The sequence below is a fragment of the Drosophila albomicans genome, chromosome 2R (genome assembly GCF_009650485.2).
Source record: "Drosophila albomicans strain 15112-1751.03 chromosome 2R, ASM965048v2, whole genome shotgun sequence".
Classification (NCBI taxonomy): domain Eukaryota; kingdom Metazoa; phylum Arthropoda; class Insecta; order Diptera; family Drosophilidae; genus Drosophila; species Drosophila albomicans.
This window is the reverse complement of record NC_047631.2, coordinates 13,496,060-13,516,869: the sequence shown is the minus strand read 5'-3', so window position 1 is coordinate 13,516,869 and position 20,810 is coordinate 13,496,060. Positions and strand designations below refer to the sequence as shown.

At 34.8% G+C, this 20,810-nt stretch overlaps 7 protein-coding genes, 1 long non-coding RNA gene and 6 other non-coding genes across 14 annotated transcripts; 4 read left to right on the top strand and 10 right to left on the bottom strand.

The window, feature by feature from the left end:
* Positions 1 to 4,320: 4,320 nt before the first annotated feature.
* Positions 4,321 to 7,127, bottom strand: LOC117575184 (40S ribosomal protein S7). Its single transcript, XM_034259294.2, has 4 exons — positions 6,993 to 7,127; positions 6,530 to 6,697; positions 6,120 to 6,452; positions 4,321 to 4,541 (listed from the first exon to the last, which is right to left on the bottom strand). The coding sequence occupies exons 2-4, from the start codon at positions 6,695 to 6,697 to the stop codon at positions 4,458 to 4,460; spliced, it is 585 nt and encodes a 194-aa protein (XP_034115185.1). The 5' UTR covers positions 6,993 to 7,127; the 3' UTR covers positions 4,321 to 4,457.
* LOC117577002 (small nucleolar RNA psi18S-1377) lies at positions 4,809 to 4,957 on the bottom strand. Its single transcript, XR_004572997.1, has one exon. It is a non-coding gene; the product is annotated as a small nucleolar RNA psi18S-1377 (small nucleolar RNA).
* On the bottom strand, positions 4,998 to 5,144 carry LOC117577001 (small nucleolar RNA psi18S-1377). Its single transcript, XR_004572996.2, has one exon. It is a non-coding gene; the product is annotated as a small nucleolar RNA psi18S-1377 (small nucleolar RNA).
* Positions 5,206 to 5,354, bottom strand: LOC117577004 (small nucleolar RNA psi18S-1377). The gene has a single exon (XR_004572999.2). It is a non-coding gene; the product is annotated as a small nucleolar RNA psi18S-1377 (small nucleolar RNA).
* LOC117577003 (small nucleolar RNA psi18S-1377) lies at positions 5,397 to 5,544 on the bottom strand. Its single transcript, XR_004572998.2, has one exon. It is a non-coding gene; the product is annotated as a small nucleolar RNA psi18S-1377 (small nucleolar RNA).
* Positions 5,569 to 5,715, bottom strand: LOC117576999 (small nucleolar RNA psi18S-1377). The gene has a single exon (XR_004572995.1). It is a non-coding gene; the product is annotated as a small nucleolar RNA psi18S-1377 (small nucleolar RNA).
* Positions 5,915 to 6,053, bottom strand: LOC117577005 (small nucleolar RNA psi18S-1377). Its single transcript, XR_004573000.1, has one exon. It is a non-coding gene; the product is annotated as a small nucleolar RNA psi18S-1377 (small nucleolar RNA).
* Positions 7,128 to 7,869: 742 nt separating the features above from the next.
* Positions 7,870 to 8,166, top strand: LOC117574682 (cecropin-2). Its single transcript, XM_034258588.2, has one exon. The coding sequence runs from the start codon at positions 7,942 to 7,944 to the stop codon at positions 8,131 to 8,133; it is 192 nt and encodes a 63-aa protein (XP_034114479.2). The 5' UTR covers positions 7,870 to 7,941; the 3' UTR covers positions 8,134 to 8,166.
* A 600-nt stretch (positions 8,167 to 8,766) lies between these two features.
* LOC117575960 (cecropin-C-like) lies at positions 8,767 to 9,148 on the bottom strand. Its single transcript, XM_034260439.2, has 2 exons — positions 8,978 to 9,148; positions 8,767 to 8,913 (listed from the first exon to the last, which is right to left on the bottom strand). The coding sequence occupies exons 1-2, from the start codon at positions 9,074 to 9,076 to the stop codon at positions 8,821 to 8,823; spliced, it is 192 nt and encodes a 63-aa protein (XP_034116330.1). The 5' UTR covers positions 9,077 to 9,148; the 3' UTR covers positions 8,767 to 8,820.
* A 1,224-nt stretch (positions 9,149 to 10,372) lies between these two features.
* On the top strand, positions 10,373 to 10,731 carry LOC117575963 (cecropin-1/3). The gene has a single exon (XM_034260441.2). It carries the CDS (start codon positions 10,467 to 10,469, stop codon positions 10,656 to 10,658), a length of 192 nt encoding a protein of 63 aa, XP_034116332.1. The 5' UTR covers positions 10,373 to 10,466; the 3' UTR covers positions 10,659 to 10,731.
* A 957-nt stretch (positions 10,732 to 11,688) lies between these two features.
* On the bottom strand, positions 11,689 to 11,993 carry LOC117575962 (cecropin-C-like). Its single transcript, XM_034260440.2, has 2 exons — positions 11,851 to 11,993; positions 11,689 to 11,789 (listed from the first exon to the last, which is right to left on the bottom strand). Exons 1-2 carry the CDS (start codon positions 11,947 to 11,949, stop codon positions 11,697 to 11,699), a joined length of 192 nt encoding a protein of 63 aa, XP_034116331.1. The 5' UTR covers positions 11,950 to 11,993; the 3' UTR covers positions 11,689 to 11,696.
* A 3,040-nt stretch (positions 11,994 to 15,033) lies between these two features.
* LOC117574528 (cecropin-1/3-like) lies at positions 15,034 to 15,800 on the top strand. The gene is made up of 2 exons (XM_034258390.2): positions 15,034 to 15,230; positions 15,296 to 15,800. The coding sequence occupies exons 1-2, from the start codon at positions 15,132 to 15,134 to the stop codon at positions 15,386 to 15,388; spliced, it is 192 nt and encodes a 63-aa protein (XP_034114281.1). The 5' UTR covers positions 15,034 to 15,131; the 3' UTR covers positions 15,389 to 15,800.
* Positions 15,801 to 18,236: 2,436 nt separating this feature from the next.
* LOC117574889 (cecropin-B-like) lies at positions 18,237 to 18,698 on the top strand. The gene is made up of 2 exons (XM_034258926.2): positions 18,237 to 18,510; positions 18,568 to 18,698. The coding sequence occupies exons 1-2, from the start codon at positions 18,343 to 18,345 to the stop codon at positions 18,676 to 18,678; spliced, it is 279 nt and encodes a 92-aa protein (XP_034114817.2). The 5' UTR covers positions 18,237 to 18,342; the 3' UTR covers positions 18,679 to 18,698.
* A 26-nt stretch (positions 18,699 to 18,724) lies between these two features.
* LOC127565841 (uncharacterized) lies at positions 18,725 to 19,402 on the bottom strand. The gene is made up of 2 exons (XR_007955237.1): positions 19,113 to 19,402; positions 18,725 to 19,056 (listed from the first exon to the last, which is right to left on the bottom strand). It is a non-coding gene; the product is annotated as an uncharacterized LOC127565841 (long non-coding RNA).
* Between the last annotated feature and the right edge of the window lie 1,408 nt (positions 19,403 to 20,810).

Genomic DNA, 20,810 nt, shown 5'->3' with positions numbered 1-20,810 from the left:
TAAGCAGTGGGTTAGCGGGTTAGCGGGTAAACGGTTAGGGGTGAGCAACAGCCGCTGTGCTGTGTGTAGCCGGCATTTCGTCATCGCAACAGACTTTAAACAAAGCTCGTTAATATCGGCAAAGCCAACATTTGCCGTCGCTGATTAATGCTTGCGTTAACCCAGTTTTGTTTTAGGCCCCCTCAAGCACGCTTGTTGCTTGTTCTCACTCTCTCGCTCACGCTCACTCTGTCTCTCTTGCGCTCACTCTCACTCTCTCCACTCACGTCAATTTCCCTCTCCACCGCTCATTTATTTGTGTTTGTTTGTTGCTTAGTCAGTGTCATTATCGCATCGCCTTAGCGTGTTCAAAATTGGCCCCGTCTGGTCGGACTATGTTGCATGTCTGGGCTTTTGGTTTCCCATATCGAAAGGCGGGAACTCTATGCGGTTCAGGCACTTGCTGAGCGCGTGGTTATCTATCTATTTTTTTGTTGTTTTGTCTTTTTTTTCTGCTCTTTACCTACATATTTGATACGCGAAAACGAAAGAATTCAAAAGCGTTATCAATTGTTGATCTTGTTTGCAACATTTTAAATTCATGATTTCACTTATTTAATTTTTTCCCTTTTTTTTATTATTGCATTTATATTTGTTATTGATATGAGAACCCCCATTGGGAAATTACCGTATAATCATATTTTATGTGGGCGCTATTTTTCTTGTTTCTTTTGATTATGTATTTGTGACGATAATTTTTAATGGAAAAACCAATCTTTCATTAGTTACTCAGGGAACTTCTGGTAAAATAATATACGTCTATATATTCCTAAGTTTATGTTTGTTCATATGAAATTTGAAAAACGAATGTAGAATAAATGTACGATATATTCATTTTTTATTTAACTAGATGATGAGCAAGTAACCTTTGAACAATCTTCAATCAAAAACGTAATTGCCAGAATTATTATTATTGCACATGTGCCATAAGGGGTTGATATCGTTAATCTTCTTAAGGTGAAGTCACTTTCTGTCGAGGTCGCTCGTTTCTCCAACAGTTTTGTTTGTTTAACATAAAGTTTTGAAATTAAAATTGTACAATAACTGAAAGTTCAGCGGAAATCTAACATATGCACAAGTATGCTTTGCTTTGCTTTCGGCGAATGCTGATAAGCTGCTAAACAAATATTAGTTTTGCCAACTATTTCTGCCTGACCAACAAGCTCCATCTCGCTTGCTCTTTAATCTTTTTTGTTTTTATGTATTTTCTTTTAGCAGTGAAAAGCTAAAAGAGCGGGAGAAAAATAAGAGTGATGATGATGATGAGCGCCTTTTTCATATTTCTAATTTTTTTTTGTTGTTTTTCAAATATGCTGTCAGATTTTTTTCTAGTGGAACCGGTTTTTGGTCTCACGTGGGATTGGGGATTGGAGATGGGGGATGAGGGCGTGGGCCAACGCGGCGAATGATGATGCAATGGCAACGCGCTGATAAATATAGAAATATATAAACGCGATACATAATACCTATAAATATGTATGTTGTATGTGTGTGTGTGAGTATCAAGATGATGATCAATGATTCGTTTTGTTTTTGTTTCTTCATGCTTATCGCACTCAGCGAATCGGAGTGTTCTGCCTTTGGTTAACGGGAATCGGAATGTGCTGCTACACTTTTTTTTGATTATGAAAACACATTCCTAACAACGGCATATAGTATACTATATGATTGTACATATACCGGCGAAGGCACGTAGAACCCCCAGTGAGGGTCCCCCGACTACTCCCCAACTACTCCCCGACTACTTCACTCGCTGTTGTTGTTGACACAGCTGTGTGACACACAGCAAGTAAACACACAAATTGAAGGGACAATCGCATGTGGGTCCCATTGATAAGATGATAAGGCTTGTAAGTATGTGCAGACACATACATACATACAAGGTGGTTGCGATATTTGCTAACATTACAGGGTACAATTCGACCAGCAAGTATGGATTATTTACAATCCAAAGTGAAGTCGAACTCTACAGAACTGACTCATTGACAATACTCGCAACTTGTCGCAACTTGTGATGACATAATTTCAGCTTTACTCAATAATTTCCCATCCATCCGCGCGCAGGCTCGAGGAAAACTCAGCACTATAAACATTTTCCGCTAAGCACATGCCAAATAAAATTAACATACAAAGTGGCTGTAAATTCACAGAGCAATATTCTGTGGGTGGGAGAGTGAATAGAATTTTAATTAGATCAGCTGGATAGCGAGACGCGATACGCGTTACGCATACGCCCTGCTGACCAAATGGAAATGCAAGAAAAAGAAAAAAAATCAAATCAAACTGTAAATCCAGTCACAAGGACACCTGATAAACTGACCAACTACACAGACAATTAGGCTGCATAAATAATATATAGTCGTAGTTCCCGCTGGATCCATTTAGATGGAATTGCCCAAGATATCAATCGTCGCATTGTAATTGTTGTTTAGGGCCACAGTAATCGAATGTGCCAGGCAGACCCAACCATCAATCAAAACGAACTGCAACAACTACAACTGCACAGAGTTGGAATTGGAAGCTATTTGGTGGAAAGCGTGGACATTGCCCTGTCTACAAGGAGACTTTTTAATTGCGTGGGTCAAGCCGTGTTCCTAGACTAGACTAGACATTGTGCGGTGAGGGTTGGAGAGTTGTAGTATATTATTGTTTGCATTGTTCGAACATTTCTCCTCTGACATTCGCTGTAATACATTTTCGAAATTGTTGTATTGCGTGATTTCAATGTTGACTCAAATCGAATATCAAAATGGCAATCAACGTGGTTTGTTGTGGTCTCAGTTTTGGGCTTTGGTAGCCAGGTTAATTGGATAAGCTAAAAGCATAATAATAATTAATATTTGTAGAGCTGCGCAATAGTGATTACAAATTAGAGTACTTAAGAATATGAGTTTGACTCATCCTTGGATTATAGACAAAATTAATCAATTATCAGCAAAAGAATCTATCAAATATTTTCAAGTACCCAAGTCATGTTAAATTGAACCATTACGTCAATTATGAATAATAACAATAAATAATAAATATAAGACGCTCTTATACTTGTCTTCTTAACATGTTGAATGGTTGAAGACCCTGCTAAATTCAATCCAAGACACAATCCAATATGTTGAAATTTAATTGTGGTGAATATCCTAAATAAGTTTTAGCGCAGACAGAAACCAAATAGTTTGTATAACAATTTTAACACAATTACAATTTATAAGAAATTTAATATAAATTATAAACGGACATAAATATTGTAATAATAAACAAATATCAATTGGCGATTGATGAAAAAATGAGATTAATAGACTTATTGAACTGCTTTAAAGAAACTTTTTACACATTGGTAATTGTAGGGGTATCTACATATATTTGAATATATGTTAAGTGCTGAAATGTAAGTTTTAAAAATTTATCTAACTTTTCCAGTCTAGTACTAGTGAGTTTTATTACAGCTCTTTTTGTTATTAAATTATCTCAACATATCTATAAGATAATTTAATATAACAATTCAAAAAGCATTGTTGATTGCCATAAAAAATTTAAGTATGAAATTTGACGTTTTAACCTATAATTTAACTGAATTACTGAATAAATACCATTTCATTGATTCCGCCGAAGATTATAAATCAAATAAATCGTACAAAGAAGTTCCTGCTTTGTTCTCATGATATACAAAATCATTAATCCTTTTTGTGACAAGCCACCAACTCCTCCCTTTTAATTACACCCCATCCTCCAAAGGCATGGCACACGTGATTATTCAAAATATTTATTACCGATTCCCATATGCGTCGTAATTACAAGCAGGACATGTAAATGAGCCGAGTCGAGTGGAAAAATACACCCGCCAGCCACAGGATTAACCCCTTTTCGCACATGTGTGGCAAGGATTTTACGCTTCGCTACCACAAATGTTTGTTCTAAGCGTTAAAGGATGGTTGGGGGTGCTTGGGAACTCACAAAAAAGTTACAAAGTGAATCCAATAAATATGCGCCACGCACTTTTTAATTAAACGCCACATCTAAACTACGCATGGAACATGTCGCCTAGGGGAACACAATGTTATTCCACACATGGCGAAGTGTAAGATACATCATCAGGGTGTTTCGATGGTCCTTTTATGGTTGCACTTAATCAAAAGAAGTGCGTGTACATCAAAGACACTTCGCAGCGTGTGTTTAACGGCGACAAGGAATTAAAAAATTATTTCTTAGCGCTAGTGAAGATTAAATTACATCTAATGCAATCGAATTTCAAAAGACGTTGTTCACATACAATTTAAACCAATAGAATTTAATTTTTAAAAATGTTTACTGTTTATTTAGTTGACGCTACGTTCTTCAGTTCATCTTAAAAGAGCCATCTTCTGTACGACAGAATCTGTTGTTGAACTGAACCAAGCACGACGACTTTTCTAGCGGAACACTCTCTAGACATTCAGGTAGTTGTCTGGGAATTCGAAGGTAACATCGCGGCCAGTGAGCTTCTTGTAGACCGATGTGAAGGTGTCAACCTACAAATAAGAATGAAATATATAATTTAGTTTGTATTTTTATATTGTAAAATAATAATTAGATTGAATAATACAGTGTCAAACTGATGAACAATTTGTTGCAACTCAATTTATTGCCGCAAGTCTAAGTTCAACATGTTTGTTTAATTTTCCGCCGATGTAGGAAGTCCCAAGGCGCCACGAACAAAAAACGGCGCTCGGGAGGCAAATAGGCGGGGGTAATTAATTAACTGTATTTACTGCATGTGTTTAGATTGTAGAATATATGTGTGTAACCAGCGGGTTAGTATTGTAGCAGCCTTGGGTATTTGATAGGCTCAACAATGTGGAGTGATAAACTGGCTTGGGGATCAATATGCGTTCTTTCTGACAATCACTGAACGGTAATGCGAATTCAGCAAATAACACAAGAACGGTAAAGGTTTTTCTATAATGTGGATATATTCAAGGATATATGTTTGTAACCAGCGGGTTAGTATTGTAGCAGCCTTGGAAAAAAGAGGCTCAACAATGTGGAGTGATAAACTGGTTTGGGAGTCACTATGCGTTCTTTCTGACGATCACTGAACGATAATGCGAATTCAGCAAATAACACAAGAACGGTAAAGGATTCTATGATGGGGATTTCAGGCTAGGAATTTAACAACTAATATTTAGAATTTAAATCTGTAGTCAGCGCGTTAGTATTGCAGCAGCCTTGGTATTTTAATAGGCTCAACAATGTGGAGTGAAAAACTGTCTTGGAAGTCACTATGCGTTCTTTCTGACGATCACTGAACGAGAATGCGAATTCAGCAAATAACACAAGAACGGTAAAGGTTTCTATGATGGGAACAACCTATATGTAGAATATATGTCTGTAGTCAGCGCGTTAGTATTGCAGCAGCCTTGGTATTGAATAGGCTCAACAATGTGGAGTGAAAAACTGTCTTGGGATTCAGTTTGCGTTCTGTATGACAATCACTGATCGAAGAAGCGAATTCAGCAAACAACACAAGAACGAGAAAGTGTTCTGTTGAGGATATTTATATGTAACCAGCGGGTAAGTATTGTAGCAGCCTTGGCAATAATAGGCTCAACAATGTGGAGTGATAAACAGGTTTGGAAGTCACTATGCGTTCTTTTTGACAATCACTGAACGATGAGACTAGTTCAGCAAATAACACAAGAACGATAAAGGTTTCTGTTTCGATAATTTATAAAGGTGTCTATAGTTGTCGTCTGCTTAGGATACATGTAACCGGCGAGTTAGTATTGCAGCAACCTTGACTAATTGATAAGCTCAACAATGTGGAGTGATAAACTAGTTTGGGAGTCACTTTAGAGTACAGTTTGACAATCACTGAGCAATCACAGTGTTTTGATATCGATGGAAATGTAGCCAATATATGGAGATGGACGCCCGCAAAAATGCGTTTGATGGCGCACAATAACGAGTTATTGGCAATTAATATGCGTCTCCTTTGACAATCACGGCGCTTAAAGAACGCGCCGCAAATAACACGGAGACGAGGCACAATCCAATGCATCACTTGCAGTTAACTTAATTATACATGATGTGGAGAGAACGACACTCACTTTGTGTTCAATGGTGGTCTGCTGGTTCTTGTCCAAGTGCACCTTGACCAGCTGAGAACCGTCCAGCTTGACGCGGACGCGCTTGCCCACAATTTCAGCGGGGAAGACCAGATCCTCAAGAATGGCATCGTACACAGCGGTCAGAGTGCGCGAGCGTGGACGCTTCTGTTTCAATGGGTTGCGGGCCTTGCGCGTTGGCTTGGGCAGAATCTTGCGCTCGCCAATAACCACAACGTGCTTGCCGGAGAATTTCTTCTCCAACTCGCGGACCAGGATGATCTGGATCTTCTGGAAAATCTTCTGCTGTGGAATGGGCACGTAGATGATGACGGCCTGCATGCAAAATATGCGATAAGAAAGTGGAAAATTAGTGCGATCTAAGAGGAAACAAAGTGTAACAACAAACCTACCTTCTTGCTGCCGAACTCAATCTCGCGTGCACGAGTGATGTGCAAATCACGGAGGTAGGGCTTCAGGTCGCTGTTGGCCTCAAGCTCAACGAGCGCCTGGGCAATCGACTTCTCGAACTCATCGGGGTCTGAGCCGCCGGGCTTGATAATCTTGGAGCCGATAGCCATCTGCAAATGGAACGCACATTGAAATAAGCAAACACACTACCAGTAACAAGTATTGCGAAAAACAAATGCACAACACAGCAACGCCGCAAATTCATTCAAAGTTCGCCTTCATCTCATAAATCTATTTGTAATCGTTTCACATCGACGTTAATGGAATATTTTCCACACCGTATTTTGTGGCATTTTTATTGGTGGTATTCAATTGAGACCTTTTGCCATTCATTTTCAGCTTTGTGTTGCTTGTTGTGGTGGTTTTTCGACTTTTTCAAAACGTTCACAGAAAATTTACACCAACCTTTGTCGACTATTTTGACAGGAAAGGAAGTCAACGCCGTGACACTGAACTGTGCAAACGTCATCGGTACACAGGGTTGCTTTGAACGCGAAGTTGGCCGCGACAGCGCAATGTGAGCGCAAGCCGTTGTTTGGCGCAATATTTTGAATTTGCTTTTTTTTGCACTATTAAAAAGCAAATATGTAATATTTATATTTATATTTTTTTTTGAATACCATAATAGCAATTAAAAGTATTGAACGTAATACAAAAGCTTAAAAAAAAAATGTGAATAACAAACAATGTATTTTCCAGGGCTGCACAACAACTCCCGATCAGCTGTTGCCTGCTATAATGTGAATGACTAAAAACAGAACTGAAATTAAGTGAAATGTGTGTATGTGAAACATCTAATTTTGTAATTTAAATAAATAAAAAAATAAATAAAATTTACTTAATTGTAAAATAATAATAACTTAAGTTATTATTAATTACCTATTTATTATTTGCTTGGGCCATAAAAAATGTATTTGACTTTTATTTATATCTGATAATTATTTTTTATTGTTTAAATTCATTATAGTAATATTCCTAAGCTAACAATATTTAATAGTATTGTTAAATAAATTTGAATTGCAATGTAAAATTATATAGGCTACACTTTATTAGATATTAAATACATGTATGAAAAGTATTCCCCCTTTATTAATTTTATCACATTTTACTTTTATTTGAGAGACTCAATTTCAAAGTACTTTTTATTTAAAAAATCCCCTAGAAGCAAATTCTGCTCTACGCTTTAGTCCGTACGAAAGATGTGAGCAAATCTTATCAGTTTCATTGAAATTCTGGCTTAGTTACGGTATATAAGACCCATAAGTGCCAGTTTAGTCATCAGACGTCCAACATCAATCAAAGCTACTACAACAGTTCTATAGTTCTCCTGGAATATTTTGACCAACATCTCATCATGAACTTCTACAAGGTCTTTATCTTCGTTGCCCTCGTTCTGGCCATCAGCATGGGACAATCTGAGGCCGGATGGTTAAAGAAGATTGGGAAGAAAATTGAACGTGTTGGCCAGCACACTCGGGATGCGACAATCCAAGGATTGGGAATTGCTCAGCAAGCAGCTAATGTGGCAGCCACAGCCAGGGGTTAAACTATAAACCAGACAACTCATAATTAAACATTTTATTTATTACACCACAAAAATACATATTATTAAAGTAAAATAAAATCGATCATTTAAAAAAATCAATGTACATATGTATATAGAATTTAAAACAACAACCCATTAAAGCTACAATAAAAAATGATTAAAGTATACCAAATTATATTTGTTTAAAAAACAACTTTTCGGCTTCGGCTTCGAGTGTGTGTGTATGTGTGATTAAGTGATGAACCACAACAGATTTATGCTAATATGGTCCTTAAATGTCCAAAGATTATTGAAGAAAATAACAACTTTTAACTGATAAAATTGTTTATTATAACTTATGCTTTCTAAGTCTAACTTAATTTTCAGTCTCGTTTTACGAATATATTCAGCAGAGTAAAAAATATTTTTAGTAGAAATTAAAGATACTCTCTGTGCCTACAGAATGTCCAAATGTGCATTGGATGTTGTAAAGCAATAAGCATTAAAAAACATATGTATTCAAATACTTTTTTTTTAATATTGTCAATTATTTAAATATCTCTTAGAACTCAGAAAAAAAATCTGTATAAATGTGGTCATTTTTTTTAAATATTTTTTATTTATGCATATAAGTTCTTTCACTAATTAAATAAATACATATATTATAATAAATTCTAATTGTGATTCTATATTACAAAATGTATAGCATTATCCTTTTACTGTGGCAACCACAGTTGCAGCTTGTTGAGCAATTCCCAGAGTCTGGATAGTGGCATCCCGAGTGTGCTGGCCAATGCGTTCCTAAAAATCGATCGAACAAATAATAGTAAATTCATGTTAATTGAAAGAAATTCCAGAAACTTACAATTCTCTTGCCGAGTTTCTTGAGCCATCCAGCCTCAGATTGTCCGACACTGATGGCCATGATGAGGGCGACAAAGACGAAGATCTTGCAGAAGTTCATGTTGTGATTAAGTTTTAACTGAAGTGAAATGTCAACGAAAGACTTGAGCTGTAGTTATGGCAACTGATGCTGATTTACTGATGATGTGTTTATCCATTCCATACCTTTTATATCTATATACACAAAGATATAAGCCAGGGGATGGGGATTTTGTTTGGCCAAAAATCACCTAATCCAAGACTAAAAACCGAATTGATGCAAACAATTTTTTTGTGAATCATATTAATATTCCTGAGGTAATTAGTTGATTAGAAATTAGAGACCAGATTTTTCTTTTGTTTGTCAGGAAGGTATTTCCCAATTACCATCATATATGGAAGCTTCTCTTAAAGGTCAGCTTAATGAAATGCAGATTAAAAGTACTAATATGAAAAATGTTCAATTCCAGTTCTCAGTAATATGGCGTTCATTTAACTTGACGCACCTCTAATCTAGTCATCAAAAGTGGTTTTCTCGGGTAACTACTAATCACGATTGTTTTATTAGAGCGAGCAAAAACAACAACTGCTGGGTGCAATATAAACACTTACTATGAATCAAATTTATGAATGAGATGTGCATGGGGTTTTCTCGTTTGTAGTAACAATAACAAATCATTGAACACAGGCAGTTAGCTCTCATTTGTCTCTTTCTCTGATAATTACAAAAGTGATGTGTAATTGATATTTAAATAGTACGTTATAGATAGTACATTAATATATGGATATGGATATGAATGAGTTTGCTCTAGCTTTAAGTTTGTGGCGATAAATATACCTATATTCTGTCTAAGATGTATACAAGAGTTGCAGAGTTCTTAAACACTTCTCTCTTTAGCCTCTTTCTCACAAAGAACTCGAATGTCTTTACATATACATCATTGTCTTGAGATATGTATTATATATCCAAATAGTCAATTCGGCTGAAATTTGTTCATGTTTTTTTACATAATAACAATATATGATCACTTTTTCAAAACATTTTTGTTAATAATTATATAAAGGTTACATGATACTCTAAAAACGTGTACTGTTTTAATTCCAAGTTTTTGGAAAAACAACAATTAGTTCCATATACAGACATAAAAATGCAATAAAAACTTTACGTTTACCATATTCATACATCTACACCTATAAAATATTCCCCCACTTTATCAATTTGACCACTTTTTTTTACTTGTATTTGAGAAACTGATATTTACAGTGCTTTTTATTTAAAAAATCCCCTCGAAGCGACCGTTTTCATCCGTACGCTTGTTCGCATCTTATCAGTTCCATTCAGATGCTGGCTCGCTTGCGGTATATAAGCCCCATAATTGTCAGTCTAGTCATCAGTCATCCAGCTTCACTAAGAGCTTCAACAGTTCCAGAATCCTTCAGCGTACAAGGAATATTTCCATTAAAAACTCAACATGAACTTCTACAAGGTCTTCATCTTCGTTGCCCTCATTCTGGCCATCAGCATGGGACAATCTGAGGCCGGTTGGTTGAAGAAGATTGGCAAGAAAATTGAACGCATTGGTCAGCACACTCGGGATGCCACAATTCAAGGATTGGGAATTGCTCAGCAAGCAGCTAATGTGGCAGCTACAGCCAGGGGTTAAATAGAAACCATACAACTCATTATCAAACGATTATTTATTACATCATCATTATTGTAAATAATATTAATGAAAATTTGAAAAAGTAGATTACAAAAAACAAATTTATACTTTATTAATAAAGAAGTAACAAGTACAAATTCAAATACTGTGTAGTATTTAATTTAAAATTCTATTGTTTCAGAATATGGCAAAAATTGTCTAATTAAAAGAAATGTTATTAAAATTTCTTATTATTCAGACTACTTGGTACTTTCTTTGTAAATAATCTGTATGGATTGAGAGATACTCAGTCTGCTGTCAGGCTGCAAAGTCAGCACAAAGATTGTCTTCTCATAGGTAAGCGGACTAGTGTAATAAAAAACCTTTTTCGAAATCTTATGTGTGTACGTCTTTAGATTGTAACATTTATTGGACGGATTATCAACAGATGTAATAACCATGATATGTTAAACTTTTATTTTGAAGAAAATTTCTTAAAATTACATAATAGTGTATAAACCACCTTGTAATAGCTTATTATTAGAGCTCCATATACATGAGAACGGCGGACATTGAACGCGACCTCAAAGTAGCTGAAATTGGCGATAAAATTCATGCGATTGCACAAAAATACACGGAGAGGCTTAGAGGTCACCCAAACAGGCGCCTAACGCCAAGTGATCGCACTACGGTCAGGAGAAGCCTGAAACGCCATCATCCTCAAGACCTGCTGGCTGGGGTCTTAACCTAATGTTTACCAACAATTAATATATATATACTTAAATTTCTCGCATATCCTTGGTTCAATTTATATAATTTGTATAAAGTTTATATTTATTATGTGCTGCTGACATTAATTTTTCTGTTTTTTATTTTGATTTGCTTAAGTTACCCACTTAGGTAACGGTGCACCTATCTTTGTTACCATTTCGTAATTATTTCAAATAAAAAGAAGAAGAAATGTAATTGGTACATTTTGAAATTAATTTATTATATTATATTTATACATATTTCAGTTAATTAAATTAAATTATAAAATTTAATTATTTTCCTATTGCATTATCCATTAACTGTGGCAACTACAGTTGCCGCTTGTTGAGCAATTCCCAGAGTCTGGATGGTGGCATCCCGAGTGTGCTGGCCAATGCGTTCCTGTAACGATTAAAAAGTTTATATTTATTTCATATTAATAACTTGAATTACAGAAACTTACAATTCTCTTGCCGAGTTTCTTCAACCATCCAGCCTCAGATTGTCCGACACTGATAGCCAAGATGAGGGCGACGAAGACGAAGATCTTGTAAAAGTTCATGTTGAGATTGAGTTTTAATTGAAGTTAATACTAAATAGAAACTTGAGTTGCTATGATTTTAACAGATGTTGATAAACTGATGATTTGCTTATCCATTCCATACTCTTTATATGTGAATCTCTTCTTGCAGAGAAAGATAAATGCTTGGATGTAGGGGATTTTGTTTGGCCAAAAATCACACAACCAAAACGGATCGACACCGACATTTTTGATATTTCAGAGTTAATTAAAAATTGTTTAAAAGTTGATTAGAAATTATAGACATTCTGGTTTATTGCCTGTTCAGAAAGGTGTTCCCCAAATACACTTCTCATATAAAAGTTTCAAATATTTTACTTAAACGTCAGCTTAATAAAATGAGCTAATATATAAAACTGTTAGGTCAAGTTCTTGGTGATTAATTAATCAGCCGTGCCTCCAATCTTGACATCCAAAGTGGTTTTGTCGGGTAACCACCAAACATGTTTGAGCTGCTCAGCAAAAAAAATGAGTGAAACATTTACTACGAAACCAATTTATGAATGAAAACTTGTTTGGGTTTTTCTAAATTATAGAAGCAATAATGTGCCACTGAACTCGGAGTGAACAAAGAGCTGTTGCTGTCTCTCTCTCATGATCATTGCGATGACGATATGACGATGAGTGATCGACAGAGCTGTGCAGCGCGGCGAGCAAACACGTCATAAACAGCACACCTCAATAGCAGGTTTTAAATGCTATTGTTGTTGTTTTGTTTTTACTGTTGAATTATATTTGTGTTGCCATCGAGCTTTATCAGCGTTTCTTCCTAGTTATCAGCTCAATTCTGCGGTGTTTGCTCTGTTCTGCTCTGCTCTGTTCTGGACCTCTATACAAGTATGTCTTGCACTGTGAATCCCGGTCAACCAGATTGCAGGCGAATATAAAAAAATTCCCCGTGACATTGCTGATTACCAAGGTTTGGGCATGCTATACATTAAAGGGTGCATATAGGAAGAACTCAAATAAAAGTGAAGTACATATGTGCATGCAAAATTAATCACAAATTCATATGACATTGGGCGTTGAGGATGTTGACATGATATGAAGTAAGTTCTTTTGTAGATATATGCGCGAAATACTACAGATTATATAATTCTAATGTAGAATAGTATTATTGGGGTATTGCATCTAAGCTAAATCCTTTCCTTATTGCATGCTAGTACTTAGAAAAATGTAACCAGAATATTATTTTTTTGTTCTTCAACCAAATAACAATCTTTTTCTTAGTGACACCCAAGATTTTACCATATATAGTTAGCGTAACCTTTTTCTTTTGTCTATTCTAAATTCCTTTTATGCTACAAAGTTTTGTCAGTCGCCTTTCTTAGACACTTCCCTGCTGTGATATGCAAAATGCTGACAAAAACCAGTTGCATTTACTGTCTTAGTTACGCAACTCTGCGCGCTCAAAGTCTTTTAGCAGAATATGCCTCATTATAAGAGAGTAAAGATACAGCAGCTGCCAGCCCAGAATTTGGAGTCGGAGTCAGAGTCGGAGATGAAGTCACAGTTTTCTGTTGGTGCCTGGAATGTGGCAGTTATGATATGCGTGTTGTAGTCCTGGGAGGCTGTTGTTCGTTGTGCCTGTCACTCAGCGGTTAATTCGAGCGATTTTATTTACATTTTACCAAAAGCCCCGCAACAAAAACAGCAACAGAACCGGAAAGCAACGCACAGCAAACTTACTTCCATAGATGCGGCTGTCAACTGCTTCGGCGGGGGATGCGAGGGTAAAGGGGATTCCTACATAGTAGAGTCTAGAGTCTAGAGTCAAGACCCAGAGCCGCAAAGCGTTTTTACTTGTTAAGGAAATTAGTGGCGTATCCTGACAGTGCGCACATCCTTCTACCAGAAATCTTGTTGTGTTTTGCTTTTGTTGATTTAATTCATTTGTTGTCTTTGCTCTACGCATGTTAAATCCCTGGTTGATGCTACTCTTGTTGCTTTTTATTTTATAGCACAAATTAAAGTCACATTTTTGGTGGTTGATAGTGTGCGTGTGCTTGAGGGTGTGAGTGCAAGTTCGAGTGCGAGTGTGTGTGTGTGTGTGTGCGTGTGTGTGCCTCCTCACCCCATGCGCGTGCCACACAAAACGTGCAACATGGGCACGAGTACAGTTGTGTTTCTCTGCACTTGATAGTAATTCACACAGTCAATGTCAATATCATTTCATAATAGCAAGAATGATAGCAGCAAATATCTTCTCCTCATTCGCAGCTGGAACAACAAAAGCTTGTGGAATTCCCCATGAATTGTCTACTATTTATTTGCTTAAGGTTCATTCATTTAGATTAGCTGTTCATAATAAGGTTATTATAAAGAAAATTTGTCGAACGAATGATATCTTCTCGGCTGTTTCTATTCTAGGCAACAGCGTGGTAAAATCTGAAGACTGTTGATAATGGTACATCAATGTTGATCTCTGTTAACATTGCTACTAGAAAGCCAATAAAACTATCACAGCAGCGGCTGCCTCTGCGCTTAAATATTTTTAAATTAAAATATGTGAATTCATATATTTACTTTGTTGTTTAATTTAAACAGAGTGAGGGGAACTTCCTTGAATTATCGGGTATTTTTCTGTGGTCTGCGAACTCTCTTCTATCAACAGCAACATAATTATTAATAAATACAACTAAAGAATAATTAATTCATCTAGATTTTTAATGCAGATTCAAATATTCAAATTATAAAACTAATCAATAAATATAACACAGAAAAATTTAATGCTAAGATCGATGGCATTTCCGTTAGAGGAATAACCGTTCATCAATTCCTTCGTTGATTAATCTGACCATCATTTATGTGTACTTCACCCTTTTTTCAATTAGGTGATCCGATCGGTGCTGTAAATTGGCATAATATAGACTTAGACTAGCAGACTTTTGTTTCAAATGAATTTTGCGATCGTTGCTTTGCCTTTCTTTCATTTGTACTTTTTGTGTCAGACAAAATCCCCGGATTCCCCAATGCCTCGCTTTGTTTCAGTGGCCGATGGCTTATCAGCATCGTTGAGCTGTCGCGTTGAACGAATTGTGCTAGTATAAAAAGCGCTTCGTCGGGTCTCACAAATCATCAGTCACACAATTCCAGCTGCAATAACAACAGCTCAAGTCTCAACTTGCAACATTCCAAGGAATATAAAAAGCACAGAACTCAACATGAACTTCTACAAGGTCTTCATCTTTGTCGCTCTCATCCTGGCCATTAGCATGGGACAATCCGAAGCTGGCTGGCTAAAGAAGATTGGCAAGAAAATCGTAAGTTCTTTTTAATTGGCAAATTAAATAAGAATTATTCCTTACGTGCTGTTTGATCTTCACAGGAACGCATTGGTCAGCATACTCGGGATGCCACAATCCAGACACTGGGAATTGCCCAGCAGGCTGCAAATGTCGCTGCAACAGCTAGAGGCTGAGGAGAGAGAAATCTTACTATATAAACTATAATATCATTAATATATTATATATATATCAATAATATATTTATTTAAATTAGGCATTTTGGCACATTAAATACAATAATCATTAAGCTTATTAGTAAGAGTTAATTAGTAAAACAAAACAAATTCTTAAAAACAAAACAAAAATAAATATTTTGTTGATTTATTTTAAACAATCTAAATTTTCCTTTATTTTTATTATGTTGTTCAAATTTGACATTTTTTATTGTTGAATTAGTATTATCGTAAACAAGTAAGAGTGTGCATGACTGTGAAATACCCGATAAATTAATATACCGCAAAAATACTGAAATGTACCAATGTATTGTACAATGTATTTGGTATATTTATATAGTGTCATTCAAAATAAACTATAGAGTGCAAAATATTCCAGACTGTCAGCCAAAGCAACTCAGTCCCCTAGTAAGAAGGCGTTTCTCTGTACAAAAGTATTTCTTTAATAACTTCGACAATTTTTATTTAATCGAAACCAAATTTTCAGGAATTGTAAACACTATAGTTGTTATTGTATGTTCCAAAAATCGTTGTTATTCAATTTTGTCAATTTACGGTGACAAAAATTTGAAACGAACTTGATCTGCATGCAAACATAACAAGTGTTATATCTCTGTCTCTTAAATCAAGGTGTTTATGCAAACAGACGGACGTGGCTATATAGTCTCGGTTGTTGACGCTGATTAAGAATATATATGGGCAATTCTCAAAAAATGGTAAACCACGACCGAAAAAAAAATCTTCACATTCATCGTATTTTTTTGTATAATGTCATAAAGAAATATCCAAATTTTCATAATACAATGGATCCGTAGCATATCTCCGTTGTTTTTATAAAAAAATTTGCCTGCAAACTGAAAAAATGTAATTTTTCACTTCTAGCTCCTTTTGTATGCATTTTTATATTTTATTATTTCACAAAGAAAACATATGATATGTTTGCTCTTTTTCTACCAAATCTCTTAATAGCAATCCAATAATAAGATAAAAAATGCAAAGTGAGCGAAAAAATGTTCAATTAACTGTTTATTTTTATTTTGCTTCTTAACTATGTTCAAATCGTACGTTCGCGACCGGAACTTAATTAAATTAAAAATAAATAAATGGAGATATTTTCTTGGGAGTAGACTTTATAGAAAGCTACATGATTCTACTTTAAAAGTTAAGTTATTTCTTTAAAATATTCCGTCTCAATTCGCAGAGTTTTGCATTTTACTGTATTAAGCCAAAGTCGACTTCCATTTTGCGTACGTTCGCGACCGCATGTTTTTTGACAATATTATGAAAATTAAAAATCGATAAGCCCCATAATTTACACTAACCAAAGAGCTAAACAAATGCTATCGAAGAGTAAAAAAAAGTTTCAGGAAACGTTTGTTTTCGATTTTATTTTTCTAATTTATCTCGTACGAACGTACGTTCGCGACTTTGAGAAATGCCCATATACATTATAGGGTCGCAGATGCCGCTTTCTGCCTGTTACATAAATTTCATGGAGGCATAAAGTTATAATACCCTTCTACCTTATGGATAGCGAGTATAAAAATCTTATGGCCTTGAGTCAAGACAATTCAGTTTTGACACAGTTTCGACTAAAGACAGCACGTGTTTTTAATAAATTTAAAAATTTGCATATTTAGAATTTTTGAATAAGCGGAATGTATTCCAAACCTATAAACTATAATATTTAACCAGATGCATATGTCATCATGTGGATCAGCATTAATTGTGTAATCTTCAAAAGAATACTAGACTTAGAGTCCCAACATTTAAAATTGCTTTTATTAATTACATAACACTTTTATGCAAATTCTCAATCATTATCATCAGTCTGATCGTTTTATTTTGCAATTTTCTATTGTGTATTATTATACTTAGAAAATGCACCGCAAAGAAAAGTTAATTTTTTTAATAAAAATTAAAATATGTATATTTTGAAATATTATTTATGAATTAATTTGGCATACTTCAGCCGTAGTTCTTGTTTTTGCTTTAAAGAGAAAATATTTCTGGTCACAGGGTATTGTCAAGCTGTATCAGCAATAAGAACGATACACAATTAGAGGCAAGATATGCTGATATACAAATTATTTAAGTACAAACGTACTTGACTCTAAAATTTTTTACTAGTTTTGTTGTTTCGCGATACTCATTGGGTATTATAGGGTATTACAATTTAGAACAAGCCGAAAATGTATGAGACAGTATAAGTTTAGAATTCTCCTCAGCGTAAACAAAGCCAGTATTTTTGTTTGTATCTTATTTTTTTTTGCAATTGATATTATATATTATATTATTAACTAAATTTACTGCGATGTTAATACGGCAACATTTTTCGTAATCCAATAATTGAGTACTGGGTATCTGAGAGACGGTCAATCGACTGCACAGCTCTTACTTGTTTCAAACACAAACTGACGTACAAATATATAAGTAGTACATACTATAGACTGTTAATACTTATCGAGAATGGGGTGGAGATGATATCATCTGCAAGCACTCTAGATACTTTGAGTATCGAATTTTTTGGGTAACTTAATTGCGTGTCTTCTTATGACGTAAACAAATTAATATCTTTTTATTGTTAGGAGTAAACTTGTTTTACTATCTCTTTTTTTTATGGAGAAATACTTTCTAATTTTGCTGTCCATCCAATCAGATTTTAATGTCAGTTAAACGTCATTCTCGCTAATGAATGTGACGTATTAAATGGTTGTTGAGTCATATCTTTCTTTCTGATTTAAATATTTGCAATACTTAGTTGCCATTCTATTAAAAGTTGCTAATTTACTTTTATGAAACCTATCCTACTCACCTGGAAGGAAATTCCAATTATTCTCAATATCCCAACACAAGGTACATTTTATACCTATGTGATAGATAAAATCCCCTTAAATTTAAAATAATGCTTGGCGATGTTTGATATAAAAGCACCTTTACTTCAAAGTTCTACCAACAGTCTCGTGTTTACAGTCGAATCGGTTTCAAACAACATTATGAATTTCAATAAAATTTTTCTGTTTGTTGCACTGATATTGGCAATTAGTATGGTTCAAGCCAGGCCTGACATTTGGAAGGACCTCGTAAGTTGAATCACGACTTTAACAATTAATTACTTAAACAATAAATTTCTCTTTAAGGAACGCGTTGGTCAGCACATTAGGGATGCTACTTTACAGGTTTTAGATATTGGTCAAAAGGCAGCTAATGTGGTCGACACTTTTCGCGGCAAAGAAGAAAGAACCGAATGATATGTAAAAATAAAGATCCATAAATCATTAACACAGTTGAGCATCGTTTTTAGATAAATTTATCGTATATTAACTTGTAGAGCGCAGAGTCCAAAGAATGTTTGATTACAGTGCGTAGAAAGAAAGCTGAGAGAGAGGGAGAGAGAGAGAGACAAAAGCACTGAGAATCTTCTCTCTATATCGGCTACAAGTTTATGTGGTATATACAAATACTGTGTATTTGTTGCTTGTTTTCGTTTTTTACTTTTTTGATAGTTAAGAAGTGTATTGCACATTATAACGAGCTTGTTCCTCTTCATTTCTCTTTTTACGTCTGAAAAAGTCAACTATAGCTGTGAAAAAACGTCCGATTGCTTTGAAAAGATCACCAAGCCATTTCTGTGAAGAAGATAATTATTAATTTTAAATTAATTAATACCTAATGTATTACTTACTCCTCCGCCCTTGCCACTGTGCGATGAGGAGTGATGATGATAATGACCATGTGAGCCATGTGAGCGAGCATCAGTTACAGCTGCGCAAATTGCCAAAACGAGGATAAGTAACAAGAAAATCTTAAAGAAATTTATGTTAAAATTGCCGATTCGCATGTTTGAAAATTGAATATTTGTTCGCTGTTTGATCGTGAGTATATACCGCTGTTCTAAAAATGAAACGACTGAACTGGTTGAGGAGAGGCAATGGCCTATTTATACAAATTTCAAATTTTCATAAAAAAAAGCTACACTCGATTGACGTCTGACTGCGAAATACCCGCTAACATTTTTCTCAGAATACAAAAAGCTTTCGCTGAGTAATTTGAGTTGAGAAATTATAACCAAATATTAACAATTCGCCATTTATACGGTAGCACTAAGAAGCAATACCCTTTTATCTTACGAATAGCGGGTATAGAAATCAATGCCAAAAACATTTATTTAAAATGAAATTCTGATAAAAAACATACAAAAAAATGGCTACAGTGAAAGCTGCCTTTAGTACACAAACACATTGTTTTAAATAAATATTTATTTTTCATGGACTTAAGGAAGCTTTTTCACTGGTACTTTAGAATCAACAAGCATGCAAATTTTTATCAATAATTGAACTACCCGAAAAAGCTAAATGAAAACGCCATATTAGCACCAATTGAAACAATTCAATAAATTGGCAATGTTTTGAGCAAAGTTTTTCGGTTTGAGAAGCTTAGCTGAACTATGTATATGATATGGGTACATACATATGTACATAGATTCAATTAATTCCTCTCTCAAGAGAATGCTATAAGAGTGTTAAAGATATTATGCGTCGTGAATTCTATGTTGAAGACGAGTGTATTAATAATTTAATTTTACATGACATATTCTCTTTGCAAATATACATATATAAAAAAGTGTGTTTACTCGTAACATAATTGTAATTACAAATTGATATACGATTCTCATGTCGAAGAGGATATCAATCTAGTAGTCTGCTTCCATGTTGTTGTTGTTGTTCATGTTTCTGCGATTGTTTCTGCGAGCAATAAGTGAAGAAGCTACGACACCCGAAGTCTTGATTGTCTGGCCCAATAGTTTGCCCATGAGATCCTATTGAAGTAAATTAACAATATTCGTCAGGAATGATTTGTCGTCAATATTTTAAGTTTAGGTATACTCACATATTTTTTGTATCCCTTGTATTTCTTATACTTCTTAAATTTTTTGGCATCGGTCAGATCCATGCCAATGGCAAGTACAACGACAAAAAAGAAGAAAATCTTAAGGAAATTCATATTGAGCTCACTAGAAATCTAGACTTGTGCTGTTTGGTTTGGAACTATTTAACTGAATTTCAAATCACAAAGCCACTGCTTTTATTGCAATTATTGCAGTATTGAATCAAAGGAAACTGCGCATTCTACGTAATTTGATTTCTTGGAAACATAAATATTAATTAAAGATTAATAAATATTAATAATAATAAATACTACTATAATATTACGTGATGCGGGATGATTATCTTTACATGTACAGTGAAAACTGCTGTTAAAGTCTAACTACAATTATACTTTTGATGGTTGCACTAATATCCTTTTAAATACATGTAAATGAAAAACAAATTAAAATAATTTTAATATGATTTATTGATTTTTTAAAAATTAAATTAAATTT

Bases quoted from the DNA above. Each gene is read 5' to 3' on its own strand.
- LOC117575963 (XM_034260441.2), top strand. From the start codon at position 10,467: ATGAACTTCTACAAGGTCTTCATCTTCGTTGCCCTCATTCTGGCCATC.
- LOC117574528 (XM_034258390.2), top strand. From the start codon at position 15,132: ATGAACTTCTACAAGGTCTTCATCTTTGTCGCTCTCATCCTGGCCATT. The intron at 15,231-15,295 runs GTAAGTTCTTTT...TGATCTTCACAG, and splicing joins AGAAGATTGGCAAGAAAATC to GAACGCATTGGTCAGCATAC.
- LOC117575184 (XM_034259294.2), bottom strand. From the start codon at position 6,697: ATGGCTATCGGCTCCAAGATTATCAAGCCCGGCGGCTCAGACCCCGAT. The intron at 6,453-6,529 runs GTAGGTTTGTTG...TTTTGCATGCAG, and splicing joins TTGAGTTCGGCAGCAAGAAG to GCCGTCATCATCTACGTGCC. The intron at 4,542-6,119 runs GTGAGTGTCGTT...TCTTATTTGTAG, and splicing joins AGACCACCATTGAACACAAA to GTTGACACCTTCACATCGGT.
- LOC117574682 (XM_034258588.2), top strand. From the start codon at position 7,942: ATGAACTTCTACAAGGTCTTTATCTTCGTTGCCCTCGTTCTGGCCATC.
- LOC117575962 (XM_034260440.2), bottom strand. From the start codon at position 11,949: ATGAACTTTTACAAGATCTTCGTCTTCGTCGCCCTCATCTTGGCTATC. The intron at 11,790-11,850 runs GTAAGTTTCTGT...TAATCGTTACAG, and splicing joins AGAAACTCGGCAAGAGAATT to GAACGCATTGGCCAGCACAC.
- LOC117574889 (XM_034258926.2), top strand. From the start codon at position 18,343: ATGTTTGATATAAAAGCACCTTTACTTCAAAGTTCTACCAACAGTCTC. The intron at 18,511-18,567 runs GTAAGTTGAATC...TTTCTCTTTAAG, and splicing joins CTGACATTTGGAAGGACCTC to GAACGCGTTGGTCAGCACAT.
- LOC117575960 (XM_034260439.2), bottom strand. From the start codon at position 9,076: ATGAACTTCTGCAAGATCTTCGTCTTTGTCGCCCTCATCATGGCCATC. The intron at 8,914-8,977 runs GTAAGTTTCTGG...ATCGATTTTTAG, and splicing joins AGAAACTCGGCAAGAGAATT to GAACGCATTGGCCAGCACAC.